This window comes from Martes martes, assembly GCF_963455335.1.
Source record: "Martes martes genome assembly, chromosome: 9".
NCBI classification, from domain to species: domain Eukaryota; kingdom Metazoa; phylum Chordata; class Mammalia; order Carnivora; family Mustelidae; genus Martes; species Martes martes.
Genome location: NC_137896.1, coordinates 110,015,082 through 110,029,638, shown reverse-complemented (window position 1 = coordinate 110,029,638; position 14,557 = coordinate 110,015,082). Strand labels below are relative to the sequence as shown.

Below are 14,557 nucleotides of genomic sequence, written 5' to 3'. Positions count from 1 at the left end.
AAGACAGACCTGCAAGCATTTCTCTCTGCAATCCATCTTCCCCCTGCTTGTTGACTATCGATAATGTTTATTGAGAGATAAATCACATGCCAAAAATTGAAAGTGTACAATGCACTAGTTTTTAGTGTATTCATAAGATTGTCTTTGTTTTCTTTCCTCTTTTTATTTCCTAGGGAAAGGAGAGAGCCTTAGCTACTCACTCATTGATTCAATGTGTATTTATTGACCACATAAAAAATCAAGTACAAATCCCTGCCCTCATGGAGCCTGCATTCTAGTGGAGAAAACAAACAATAAACAAATAAAATACATAAGCCATAAAGTATGTCAATGATGATAGTAACATGAAAAAAAATAGTAGAAAAAATAGGGTGTAGCAGTTGGTTGTGGGTGGGAGACGGATTACAAATTTAAGCTGAGTGGTAAGGGGACATCTCAAGAGAAGGTAACATTGAAGCGAAGACTTGGAAGAAACGAGGAAGTAAATCATGTTCTCATCTGGGGGAAGAGCATCCAGGTAGAGGAAACAGTAAGTGCAGAGACCATGAGATGTGTGTTCTAGAAACAGCCAGGAGACCAGTATGCCCAGACCTTAATAGTTGAGGGAGAAATTAGGTCAGGAACCACATAGGGTCATAAGCCACTTGTCAGGACTTTGGCTTTGATTCTGAGTATGGTGGGAAGCCGCTTTAGAGTTTTGATCTAAGGAATGCTGTGAACTGATGTACTTTGAACCAGGTCATGCTGGCTGCTCTGTGGATCGTGGAGTCAGAGGGAGAAGGAGACGTTTGTTAGGAGGCTGATTACAGTAATCCATGAAACAGGAAGCATAGCCTGAGCAGACAGCAATGGGAAAAGGAGAAGATCGGGCCAGATTCTGGATAGAGTCAGAGTGTTGAGCCAACAGGCTTGGCTGAGAGAGAAGATGTGGGGAAAGAGAAGGAGAAGTCAAGGTGACTTGAAATCTGCAAAGCTGAACAGTAACAGGCGATTGGTGGGGCTGGCTTAGGCGGGGGACAGTGGGGCAATTTCCTGTACTGCATTTATCCTAGAAGAAAGGTAACTGTTTAGGCCTGAAAACATGTAAGTTGTTCTGGAGTGTCTCAAAATAGTAAAAGACAAACAAATTGTTACTTGTTATCATCCTATTTCTAAAACATAACCCAGCTACTTAAGCATCAAATTGCAAATAGATTGTACGCATGTACAAACCAAAAACCGTTATCTGCCTATTATGTAACCAGTAGTCAGCTACCTTTATTAGGAAATTTAACATATTGCAATTGTTGCTGGAAATTAACAAAATCATCAGTTCTGTTTGAAGTTGCTCTTGCTGCCTAATTTAATTGTTTGTGATAAAATCTTTCATATACTAAACAGTTTTATTTAAGTTAATTGCATTAGGTACTTCTATTACTACTTCGACCATGATTCGATAATTGCTTTTTGTTAATAAAATCTGCATAGTCCTGAAACTAAATACTGGCTATAAGCCTGCCCTGGACCTAGCTAGTACCGGATTATGTTTCAAATTCTCTACTTTGACAGCTTCAAAATCAACCATGGAAGATTTACACACAGAAATCAACAAACATTACACGTTGGGGATTTTTTTCCCCCAGAGAGCAGATTCAGCAGACACTATGGGGCATAGAGACATGTAGATTTCAGCCCCACAGTGGTGGCATTGGACAGAGAGGATGTTACGGGAGCCATCTACCCCAGAAGGTAGGGGTGCTTTATCATTGACATTGCTTAGAATTGCTAGCTTATAAAGGTAATAAAAAGCAGACCAACCTTAAGCTTTCAATTCTCTACAGACAAGGCTCTTCCTTATTGTCTGTGCCCAGGGCAAGTCTTTCTCACCATTCCCACCTCCAATCTCGTCCTGCTGACTGCCCAGTCACCAGGGGAGTGACATGTAACTTTTCTAAGCCTTCATTTCCTGAAGGGATCATAAAATCTACCACACTGTCTTGTTGTGAAGACTTGAGACCATATAGAGTACAAAGTATATGCTCTATGTAATGAGTAATGGTAGGATGAACAAACCTTTTAGGATTTCCTCCCAGCCCCAAGAGAAGGAGGAAACCCCACATAGATCAACAGCATCTTCATATCCACTCTGCTTCCCGAACTCTGAGCCCCCGTCAATGCTGTTTCTCCCACTTGGGGTCACTTCTATTTCTGCATGTCCAAACTGTTTGCCTTTCAAAATTGACCCAGTTGTTATCCCCTCTAAGAGACTTTCTCTTTTTCCCATGACTGATATAATCTCTCCTTCCTGTAAAATTCCCTGGCTTTGGGGGGAATCTCTGGTACTTTCCCAGGCCTACTGGATTAGAATCTGCATTTTAACAAGATCCCCAGGGGATTCCTATGCATGTAAGATTTAGGAACTCTTGCTCTAAATCACTGGATCTCAAACTTGTCAGCACATTGGAATTACCCAGGGAGCTTTTAAAAACTTAACGCCTAGATCCCACCTTAAGAGATTCTGATTCAACTGGTCTGGGGTACAGCCTGCACACCAGGGTCTTTTAGAACTCCCAGATGATCCTAATATGCATCAAAGTTTGAGAACCACTGGTCTATAAACTCTCCTTATACTCCCTCATGGAGCCTGTATACTTCCTAATGTTAAGGTTATTTGTGTCTATGTATGTTTTCCCACTTGTAGTAAACTGTAAATCTTTTAAGAGCAAGAACTAGTTCTTCATTCAGTTTTTATCACCTCCTCCCTAACAATACCTGGCATATAATGGGAGTTTAATAAACATTATTGCATGAATGATGAATGCGTCGTTTATCTGTAATCTAAAAATAGTCTCTCAATACCTAAGAGTAGCCTTTGTCCTAATCTGAAGATGGGTTGAACCTATTCCCAAAATTATGGAGTCAATTCTTCTTCACTTCTCTGAAGAACGGGGGCTGGTGGCTAGAATGGGATTTCTACCTGAGGATTCAGGCTCTCTGGGTGCCAGTGAGTCAGGCCACTGCCATCTCTGGGGGCTCCTTAAAGAAAGCTGCAGCTTTGGAATCTGGAGACCCCGGGGAGCAATGAAAGAAGCAAAATGAAGGGGCCCCTCCCCACACTCCATGCGTCCAATTCAGAACTCTTGGCTGAAATATGATGGTGTTATTGTTTCTTCCTCTCCAGGGTGCCATTTTGATATTTATGGGGATTGTTGTCCTCACTATGAAGGCATCTGTTATTGAAATGTTCCTTGGTAAGTACTTTTATATGTGTATCTGGATACACTTTTAACATTTTCCTAAGGTCCAAAGAATCTTGCCAAGAAGAGGCTTAAACCAAGACAGAACATATAAACAGTACAGTGTATCTTTTTATGATAAACATTTTAGAGAGATGTTTAAGTGAGAATGTTAAGTGTAGATCAAATGCAGGATGTACGTGTGTCTATATTTTTGTATAAAGCAAAATTATGTATCACATGTGTGTACATGTTACATACATGCACACACACATATCTTGCCTTCTTCAGCAACTAGCAAATGTTTCAGATGGAGCATATTTACAGATTCTGAATTCAGAAATCTTGTTGCTTATTTTTCAAAAAAAAAAAAAATCTCATCACGGACATGTCCTTATTTCTACCACTGGTGACTCATGTTCTCAGAGACAGAACCCACACCCGTGATCAGCAGAGAACACAATTTCGGGGAGGCTCTGGAGGAGCAGCAGTTCGGCTGCAGGAAAGAAAAGGATTGATGGGGTTAGCCTTAAGCCCAAGGGTGATGATCTGTTAATCTTGACCCCCGCTGTGCCCTGGCCACATTGGACAGAGCAACCCTATGGGAATCACTGCCTTACTCTTACCAGGGAAGGGTGCGGAGACTTTTTGGGCATTATATTCGCGTGCTAGGGTGCCACGACAAAATGCCACGGGCCAAGTGGCTTGAAACAGCGCAGTTTTGTTCTCTCACAGTCCTGAAAGCTAGAAGTCCAAAACCAAAGTGTCAGCAGAGTTGGTTTCTTCAGAGGGCAGTGATGGAGACTGTGGTCCATGCCCCTCTCCTTCGGGAGGTCTGCCGGCCGCCTTTGGCATGTATTGGCATCTCTGCCTCCATCTTCACGCGGCGTTCTTCCTCAGTCGGTTGAGTATCTGTGTGTGTCCAAATTTCCTTTCCTTCAAGGAAGGACTGTCCTTCCTTGTCCCCAGCCTCTCACAACCTGTCTTTCTACAGAACTCTCTCCCCTCAGGGCTGCTCATTCAGAAGGTAAGAAATCAAAGCTGACAAAGGAGATTCCTGTCACACAATTCCCTCTCTGTCCTCACGTGTCTGTCTCCCCAGCATCTCTCTTACTCATCTGCTTGTCTCCATCCCAGGGCCATTTCCCTGTCACTCTCCTCAGTACTGGGACAGCCTCCCTGCCCCAAATCCTGACCCCTCTAACTCCTTCTCAACCACACCCCAATTAATCTCTCTAAAGAACACGTCTGATCACCACGCTTGACTTAAACTCCTCCGGGGTTCCCCTTTGTCTTTGGGATGGGACCTACAACTCTAAAAGTACCTTGCTTGCTGGGCAGACCTTCCTGATATGGCCCCCCTTGCTGTCTTCTGCTCTCCTTGCTCCCCACAGAGCCCACTCCAGCTTCCGAGGATCTGAAAAGTACTGACCTTCTCTGTCCCTCAGGGCTCACATCATTTTTCCCCTTCAGGCCTTTGACCGTGCTGGGTCCCTTGCCTGGAATGCTCTTCCTCTCACTCCCACACTCCCCACAAGCCCTACGGATCCCAGGGAAGCTTCCTTCCACCACCACCCCCCATTTGATCAGGCCATCTTCCTAAGGGCTTCTGTGGTGCCCCGTACTGATTCTCATCACAGCTGTGTTGTGTTCACCTTTCCACTCAGCCGGCTCCCCCAGAGCTGTGAACTCACTGAGGGCAGCTGGCAGGAGCTGTGTCCTGCATTTTCAATGCTGAGCACATCTCATAGGCACTCAAGAAATATTGTGAAATAAATTATTCTTGGGGATGTTAGATTTGTAAGGAATCAGAGTCCAACTGTGCACCTAATTCCAATGTGTGGGTGTATATATACTATGAATCAAATATCACATAGTATTGTCCAATGATCCCCCCTTAATTAATGTCAATTAAGTATTCAATATATATCAGTGCTAACATGTTTAAGACATCCTCGAATTTACGATACAGCAGAGTTTTATGCCACTGTCTTTGGAGCACCATGTGTAATCAACAACTGTGCTTATGGGGAGCGAGTGGAATAAATGGGCTAAGGCAGTAGTCAGCAAACTTGCAATCTGGTTCCAGCTTTTGCCCCAAAGACCTGCAGCTTTAGCCAAGGTGTTAACCTTGACCTTTGTGTCTTTTTTTTTAATAAAATAAAAGGATAACCTACAAAGCTCTTCCCAGCTTTAATATTCTGTGATTTGAAGCATAATTTTATGATTTACATGATTGTAGAGAATAAGTTGTCCTGTCTTTGCTATGAAGCTCTGATTTATATGACGCTAGATGTTTCATTGAGTACATAATATGAAATTAAAGCGTGGGGGAGGGGTGCCTGGTTGGCTCAGTGGGGTAAGCCTCTGCCTTTGGTTCAGGTCATGATCTCAGGGTCCTGGGATCGAGCCCCGCACCGGGCTCTCTGCTCAGCGGGGAGCCTGTTTCCCCATCTCTCTCTGCCTGCTGCTCTGCCTACTTGTGATCTCTCTCTGTCAAATAAATAAATAAAATCTTTTAAAAAAATTAAAAAATAAAAAAAAGCATGGGGGAAATTTGAACTGCTTTAAAATTATCTGCTTTGTAAACCAGTTTTCAGGAAGCACTGTGGACACTTAAAGAGAAGCAGAGCTGGAGAGTGTTTAAAGTGGTAAAAATAGATTTTAATCAGGAACTACCACAATCGAGGAGATCTCACTATAGAAATGGGCTCAATTCCAAATATAACAAGGGACATGGAGATTTATATCTGAGCAGCAGGTTGCGGGGGTCGGTGGATGGAAATTACTGAGAGAAGACATCAAGGGTGGGGGATTCTTGCTAAAGGCAGACCAGGGTGATCAGTTATCTATCAAGGGTGGGGGATTCTCTCTAAACAGGATTCTTGCTAAAACCGTGCGATACAGGACCAACAAGGAGGAACACTGAAGCCCAGTGTCAAAGGCCAGTTGGGAAGAGGGCTTGGAGGAGCCCCATTAGAGTTTGGTCAAGGAGAGAGTCCTTGTCAATACCACTAGAGTTAGTATCCTGAGGGACCCTGGAGTTTATGGGGTACACGGAGGCATTTCTATAAAAGTTGTAGACACATAATAAGTTTTCAATAAGTATTTCTTGATTTGATCATTGATTAGATGTCTGGCACTTCATGTCTTTCTTGAAAGTAAGTGAATTCTGATGATAATTCATGACTGGCCAGAAGACTGGGATATGAGTGATGATTAACCATACTGATGATTTTGGTATGCCCTTTCCATTTTCATAAATCTATGGGATTTCAATATGACCCAATTAAAAAACAATTTATCTTGTCTTTTTTAATTGTAAAAGAAACATATTATTTATAAAATATGGGGTTTATATATGGAATATACTATAAAATGGCAAAAATATATAAAATAAAAATAGAAACAACAATGCCATCATTACGAACATTTTGGTATGTTTGTTCCACTTATTTCTCTCCGGATATATTCTAATTTTGTCAGAGTCATTCTTCAGGTTAGAGCTGAGCACTTGCCAGTTTGTTTAATATTCTTTAACACATCATTTGTAGTAAATGCTCAGGGTACCCCTACTGTTGGGACATTTCCAGCATTTCATTATTTCCAGATTATCATTATAAATAATGTTTAGTGAACATTTTTTACATGAATTTTTGTCTATATCTCTAATTATAATTTGGGTTATATTCCTAGAGGTGTATTTCTTAGGACAAAGAATATAACTCTTTTTAGGGCTATTGAAATATATTACCAAATGGCTTTCCAGAATGACTCCACCTTCTTAAACTTCACCAGCGGTATACCTAAATGCCCTAATCTCAAATCCATGCCAAGATTAAGTATCATCTTGTTTTCAGTATTTACTGACATAATATGGGAAACTACCCCTTGGTTTGGCTTTGGCTTGCAATTTTTATCATTAATGAGATTGAATGTTGTTTTAAGCTCATTCATTTGCATTTCTTTATCTATAAGCTATCTGGATGATAATTTATTTAATTCTAAGACAATTACGCCTCCGCCATCTTAACTATACTGATGGCTACTCTGGAAAGGAAGAGAGAGAGAAGTGGAAGGAGATCTTTTATCTGAAAAAGTAATTTCAACATTCAGCTTATTTCGAAATTTCAAGCACTGATGTCAAAGGGTGGGAACTTCAGTCAATGTTGTTCAAAACTAGAACACTGAGTTTTGAACAGTTGAGAAGTATTGCTGCAAATTGCATAAACCATGATTGCCTTAGAACTTTGGACTCTAGATTTAATTTCCTCAAGCCTTCTAGACACTAATGGCCTCGGTCGCCTGATAACTAGCAACTCCCAGAAGGGACTGGATTTCAGACCTGTGGTCCACTTTGTACTTTGAAGTGAGAATCAGCCATCCATCCCTGTGCTCTGCCTGGCTTCCTAAGAAAAGCGACACAAGACTGATTTTTCCATTTCCCAAATTCAATACTCAATTCACCACTTCAGCATAGCAAGAGAAGCCTTACAGACGAGGAATGAAGACTCCAGGGCACAAGCACATTTTCAGCCTTATTGACCAGCCCTCCCCTTGAGTGGTTTCTGGGGAGTTTTAATTAACAAGATTCCCAGCTGAGGAGTGGGCCAATGTGTACCATTGAAAATAATGACTTTATTAACCACTGTGGTAAAACTGAACCCAGCTATGCATGCTTTCAGCCTGGAGGGTCGTGGGTGAGCAAATGCAAGTGATGGGGTGGTCTTACTGAAATATTTATAGTCCTAATGATATGGAGACTCAGAAACCACTTGCCACAGGCCCAGAGGCCCAGAAGGACAGTATTTGGTTTTCCCGAATAATTAATACCCAAATGTATGACTATTTCAATTATTCCTTCTAATGAACTTGCTTAATTTTCTTCTCCATATTTATTTAGTATTTGTTCTTTAAAATATGCTAGGATTCGTTGTTTTTGTGTATAAAATGAAGACGTGTCTTCGCACAGAGTTAAATGACACAGAGACTCCTATAAAAATTAGACCTCCAGGACACTCACATCCACCCAAACCCCAGAAGTAAATAACACCTCAAAAATGTCTGCCTTCATTCCACTTGGCTAGACCTGTGGTTCCTACTCAGTTCTCTTTCATGTGTCTGTTCTCTCAGGACATGCTACGTCAGCTGTCCGGCCTCAGCTCATGCTACTGCTCAAAACTGGGGATAATTCAGGAGTTGCGTCATGGGTACAGAATAGCTAGATAATCACAAGATAAATAACAATTTTCTTTTTTTTTTTTAAGGATTTTATTTATTTATTTGACAGACAGATCACAAGTAGGCAACGAGGCAGCCAGAGAGAGAGGGGGAAGCAGGCTCCCTGCTGAGCAGAGAGCCCGATGCGGGGCTCTATCCCAGGACCCCTGGACCACGACCGGAGCTGAAGGCAGAGGCTTTAACCCACTGAGCCACCCAGGCGCCCCTAAATAACAATTTTCTTAACAAACCCTGGTGACATTTTCCTTCAAAGGTAGTTGCTAATCAAGAATTCCCGGGTCCATTTATATCTAAATTAAACATTTGTGTTGTCACACACACACACCATGAAGTAGAATGCCTATTTTGATTACTCTATCACCTTATATTTACCTCTGGAGTCCCAACCCTACCCAGAAAGTGAGTTTCTCAAAAAAAAAAAAAAAAAAAAAAAAGTGGCTAAACTAGAAGCATGTTAAGCAGTAGATAAGGTAGAAGACGCCTAGAGAAGAAGGAAGAAGAATGGAGAATTGGCTAGCTTTTTGAAAGGAAAACATTGTTTTTCCATCTACAGGTAGAACTAGCGTCAGTACAGAGACGTGAGCATTTTCAGACATTACTAATAAAAAAATGCTATGAGAAATGTTCACAATACATACCAAAATTCTAAGTGGGCCTATATTTCAGACAAGAAATCGTATTTGGAAATTTACTTAAGGGAAATAACAAAGGATCAGGGCAAAGAGGAAGCTATTTATATTAAGTCAGAAGATGACTAAATTATGGTACATCCATATAGTACAGTACTTTTCAGGCCCTCAAAATTACTGTGAGAGGAGCATTTAATGACAAGAAAAAATGTCTGTATATATCCTTAAGTAGAAATAAGTTACAAAACATTGCAAACAGTGTGAGCTTGATAAAATGCTTATTTAAAAAAAGCACCTGCGGGGCTACCTGGGTAGCTCAGATGCTTAAGCGACTGCCTTCGGCTCTGGTCATGATCCCAGAGTCCCAAGATCGAGTCCCGCATTGGACTCCCAGCTCCATGGATAGTCGGCTTCTCCCTCTGACCTTCTCCCTTCTCATGTTCTCTCTCAAGTAAATAAGTAAAATCTTAAAAAACAACAACAACAACAACAACACCTGCATGAATATGTATACATATGGAAAAAATGAAAATATTGTATCTTTTGTGTACATCTATGTTTTCTATAATGTTCCTAGTGTTTTTTACATTCTTCTGTGAGGAACAAGTCCTATTTTGGTAATAAGAAAAAAATGGTCAGTGCTATTTTTTAAAAACACAAGGCTCAAGCTGGTAATGCGACTCTGAACTGAAAAGGATAAAGGGCTCTCCCTTCTTCCTCCGCTGCTGTACTTCGTCAAGAGAGCGGTATCCAAAAGCTGTTCTGCTCCTGTTTCTGAGGAGGAAGGTCAACTAACTGCAGTTGGCCTTGACGGGGCCCAGAAGCAGGCGCTGGTACAGCGGACCACCAGGGGACCCTCTGGTCACCCCTCAGCCCCTGTGACCAGTCCCCCTCTTCTCCCCAGCCCGCTCTCTCCTTGTCTTCCTTTCCTAGACAGCCCTCCCCTGTGGCTTTTTACAGACCCCCCTCCATTCTACTACCTTATCTCCCTCACACGCACGCACGCATGCGCCTGTCTGCGCACGCATATACACGCACGCATGCGCAGTGCTCTGGCCAGTTTGAAATTAGCCATTTGGAAACTCCGTGTGGCACAGAGGAGAGAGCTCAAGAAGTCCCTGGTGCTCACCCTACCTCCATCATTTATTTCTGGCACCAAGCAAATGAGTGGACTTCTCAGACCCCCCATTTCCTCTTTTGGGGACCGGAGAGGGCAGACTCAGGGTGGTGAAATGCAAAGCAGCAAAACAGACGACAGGTGCCCGGGAGGTGTTTCTGGAAGGCTCCCTCAGCAGCGGCCAGGAAAAGTACACAAACATCCATCTTATTCCCCCAACCTTCATTTAAGGGAACATTAGTTCCACCGATGAGACTATTTTAACGTGTGATGGAAGCGATGATTAAGGGTCAAAAGAGAGAAAGTGTTTGGGTAAAATGATATTGATTAGATTTTCTTTCGTTTTCTCCATGTAGTTTTGCTGGCGACTGGAATCCACTCAAATAAAGACATGACCAAGAAGATCAAAAGGCCCAAGTTCAGTAAGTAAAATTGCAATTCCTCATTAGCATAAGGTTTGTGTCTCTCATGTGGAGGGCTATTATACTTGTTTCAGATAATTTGAAGGTTTGGAGGCTTTTGACTTTACTTAAGTTGTTTTGCATTCAGACTGATGAGTAATGATTATTATTTATCACCTACTTCATCCCAAAAAGCATATGAGAGAGGAGTGCTGATTTTAGCTAAAAGATCTGTGGTTCCATTATATTGGAGCATTCCAAAATGCACATACAAAGACCGCGCAACACTATATCTCTATGGCTAAGCTGGAGTAGGTATTTTCTTGCCATTGAAATGTCAATTCCCCATACAGAAAATTCTGTCTAACTAATACAAATCTGCCCTCCTTCCAGCATGCTCTGGGATCAGAAGGTAAATCTCAGAGCAAAGCCCAGAAGGTTTCACACCTAATCAGTGGATAGAGGAAAAATAAATTTCATTTTTGAATGGTATATCAGTTAAGATTAGTTGACAGGGAATCTAGAATAACAACTGCTTGAGTAAGACTGCAGTTTTCTTTCTCTCTCCTATGAACATAGTCAGTCTGGGCTTTTAGGGAATCTTCACCATCTTCAGGGATCCAGACTCCTTCTACCTTACAATTCTGCTTTCCGCAACATGCCTCTCAACTCACTGTCCAAAATGGGTGCCCCAGCTCCATCCATCATGTCCATGTTCCAGTTGGCAGGAAGGGATGAAGAAGGATGCATACCCATCCCTTTAAAGATAAGTCCAGGAAATCAAATATACCACTTCTTAAATATCACTAGCCAGTATTAAGGGAGAATGGGAAATGTCTTGATTTCAAGCATCCACATGCCTAAGCTAAAAAGTAGGGGGTTGTATAACAGGAAAGGAGGAAGAATGGATATTGGAAAATCACTAGTAGGACGAGACATAGATGGAAAGGCTCATGTTCAAATGCTATAAGCACACCGAGATACCTGGTCCTAAATTTGTAGATTTGATGGAGGCTTAAGTTAAAGCGTATTTATAAAGGGTCATAAAAGAAATGCCATAGATATAGTTAATGTTCTGTGCTCTCTACAACTGAAACTTCTTTATAGGCATTAAATTTAGATGCTTGAAATCAGCGACATTAATAATCCGAAATATAAGAAAGATATTTGCTTCACACACCATTCTTTTTTCCTTCTGCTCCTTTAAACCCTCCATGTGGGATTTCCTGTTGAAGTGAGACCAAAAGGGCAGCCAGCCACAGCCTCCAAACCTAAAATACTAAAAAGGAATCAGTTGCTTATTTATTCCTGTCATTACCAAGAGCCAAGAGAATCAGCCCAGGGCCAGATGTGTGTTCAAAACAATGACTGGGTTAATATGGAGACAAATGCACACCCAAGTATGAATTCCTTTGGGCTGTTTCCAGTATCTTCATTAACTCATATACAAAAATCATGAAAGGTTCCATGATTACCATGACAACGGTTTTCAGTGACTATGAAAGGCTGTGCTAAATGACCCAAGGGCAAACCTCTTTGAGAGATCTCAAATGGATTGAGTTTCTGATATGCTAAATTCTAACCTTACACTCAAAATCTCCCTGGTGATGCAGCACATTTGAATCAATAAATGCATGAGGCCTTTTCTCTAATTAGAAACCCTGGCACAATCATTAAATGGGGTGGGGGGGAGATACAATGAAGGTAATAGGATATTCCCAAACCATGGCAGTATCTGATTCTTTACCTCAGGAACATTTCCAACTGACAGTCTATAGCTTGAGGCCAAAGCAATTTTCATTTTTTTCTTTTCAGTGTTGTCAATTTGCCACTGGGGTAGGTGACTTATGGCAAGGAGGCACGCCATTCATTCCTTTTACCAGTATTGGGTGCCCATCAAGTACCATACTATGCTTGACACCCAAATACAACAGCGATTGAGACCTTTGCCCTCACAAAACTCAAAATCTAGGGAGAAAGAAAGACAAGTCACCAGGCAGCTAAAGGTACTCCAAGAATATGGAGAAGAAGCTGTATATCTGGGAGAGCTTCCTGGAGGAAGCAGCAAACTTACACTGATAATGTGAAGACCAAATAGGTATAGATCAGGCAAAGATGAGGAGGAAAGAGTGTTACAAGCAGAGAGAAAACAGCATGCCCAAGGCCTGAACGTGTTAAAAAGTGTCAAATATGACTGAAATCTAGAGTAGGAAGCGAATGTGTTGAGATAAGAGATAGAGGGATAAGCAGGTGTCGGATGGTGGAGAGCTTTGTTACCATGTCCAGGAATCTGGGCTTCCTCATGAGGGCAAGGGGACTATCTCCATGCAGGTTATATTGGTTGCAATCAGCATAAATCCAAAAGGGATTTTTGCAGGATATGGAGCGGCTCATAGTTTGGCAGCTAGAACTCACTGGAACTGTACCTCAGATGAAAAGAACTCAAGATTCAGTTCTCTGCTTCTTTCCACATGTCTGCCTCACGGTCTCTCTCCCCTCTCCCTGTCCCTCCCTTTCTCCCTCTCCCCTGCCCTTCCCTCCCCGCCCCGGACTCTGCACACTGTGTCTCTCAGTACTGAGTCCACATTCCTGGAAGAGAGAACCTCATTGCATCATCCCAGGCTGCAGGGTGGTTCTCAGAGAAGAGTAAGCTGGTTAGGGTTGTACTGGGGAAATAAGACCATCCTGCCAACAAAAAAACCCCTCCCTGCCAACAAATGAAGAGAGAGGAGAGACAATGCCATTTGTTAGTGAGAAAAAGCATGGAGATTTACACTCATACACAGGTACAGCGAAAGTGTCTACCAAGTCTGAATGGCATTTCACACAAAGGTGTCCTGTGGAGGGGGAGACAGAACAATTACGTCTTCTCTTATCTCCTTGAGAGATGAAGGCACGTGGGTCGTGCCTGTCTCCCGTATGCCTGGGCACCCCTGAACTCCTGCTGGAGCTAACATCACTGTTTTACTCTAAGAGCTGATATCTCAGAGTATATCTTACAGGGAGCTGCTAATGGATTTTATGCAGAAAAGGGAAATCATAAAAGCCAGGCTTTAAACAAACCAGTTTGGCCTCAGTGTGAGAACAGCCGGGGCCAGTGCCCCTCAGTTCCTGGATGGGCAGCACCGGCAGCACCTGCGACCTTCTGCCCGATCCCCTCCTCCAACCCCAGCCGGGACTGCGGGAATCAGAAGCACTGGGGCTGGGGTCCACCTCTCCGGGTCTTAGTAAGCCCTCCAGGAACTCCAGTGCCTGCTGACATCCGCAAACCCATGCATCAGAGAGCGATCAGGGCTTCTTCCAGGTCCGAAGGTAAAGTCACGGGTACTCTTCAGTGCCCTCCAACCTCTCATCTAGCCAGCCCTCCACTGGCACCAGTGTCCCTGTAAGATGAAGGGTCCTGACCACCCGGAGGACTGAAGGTGAAGTAACAAGAACAAAGTGATCCGAGAGTTCTGGTCAGTGGACACTGGCCCCTACTAGGCATGTGGCATGGCTCTTAACTCTTGAGGATCTAGTGCCCGAGACCCGGTGCCATGAGCTGGCAGAGCCAGATTGGAAATGCAGGTCTGTGTGAGGTTCTAGCCCATAGGCTCTTCCCAGTGCCTCCTACCAAGCCAGAAATGAAGTCCCTGCTGCCTGGAGGTAGAGGGGCTGTGGGATGATCGGGGATGACCGAAAGGGAAATAGAGTAGAAGAGATCTGGAGATAGCAGGAAAGGAGGCACCAGCATGGGTATCGTCCTTCCCGAAGCCATACACCATGCGAGTTTATCTGTTTCGTTGTACAAGTAGAGTCACTTTGCTTTAGGCAACGGTCACATTCTCTTCCCCATACTTCTTTTTTAAAATTTCTGTTTCTTCTCCTTTCCCCTTTCCATTTTTTTGGTCTGCCCATGGCCCTCCCCGAGGCCCTCATGGATATCACTTGGCTCCACTGGGGGCTGTTTGGACC

The 14,557-nt window shown here is 42.9% G+C and overlaps 1 protein-coding gene across 2 annotated transcripts in view; it reads left to right on the top strand.

The window, feature by feature from the left end:
• Window positions 1-14,557, top strand: part of VIT (vitrin) — a gene marked incomplete at both ends in the record, with an annotated part of 93,993 nt that overhangs the window by 18,891 nt on the left and 60,545 nt on the right. Inside the window, 2 exons of one of the 2 annotated variants that reach the window (XM_080814636.1) lie at window positions 3,161-3,230; window positions 10,559-10,624. In XM_080814636.1, coding sequence (XP_080670762.1) covers window positions 3,179-3,230; window positions 10,559-10,624 — 118 coding nt within the window. Of the gene's footprint in view, window positions 1-3,160; window positions 3,231-10,558; window positions 10,625-14,557 lie in introns of those variants that run through there. The other variant, XM_080814637.1, reaches the window with a different exon arrangement.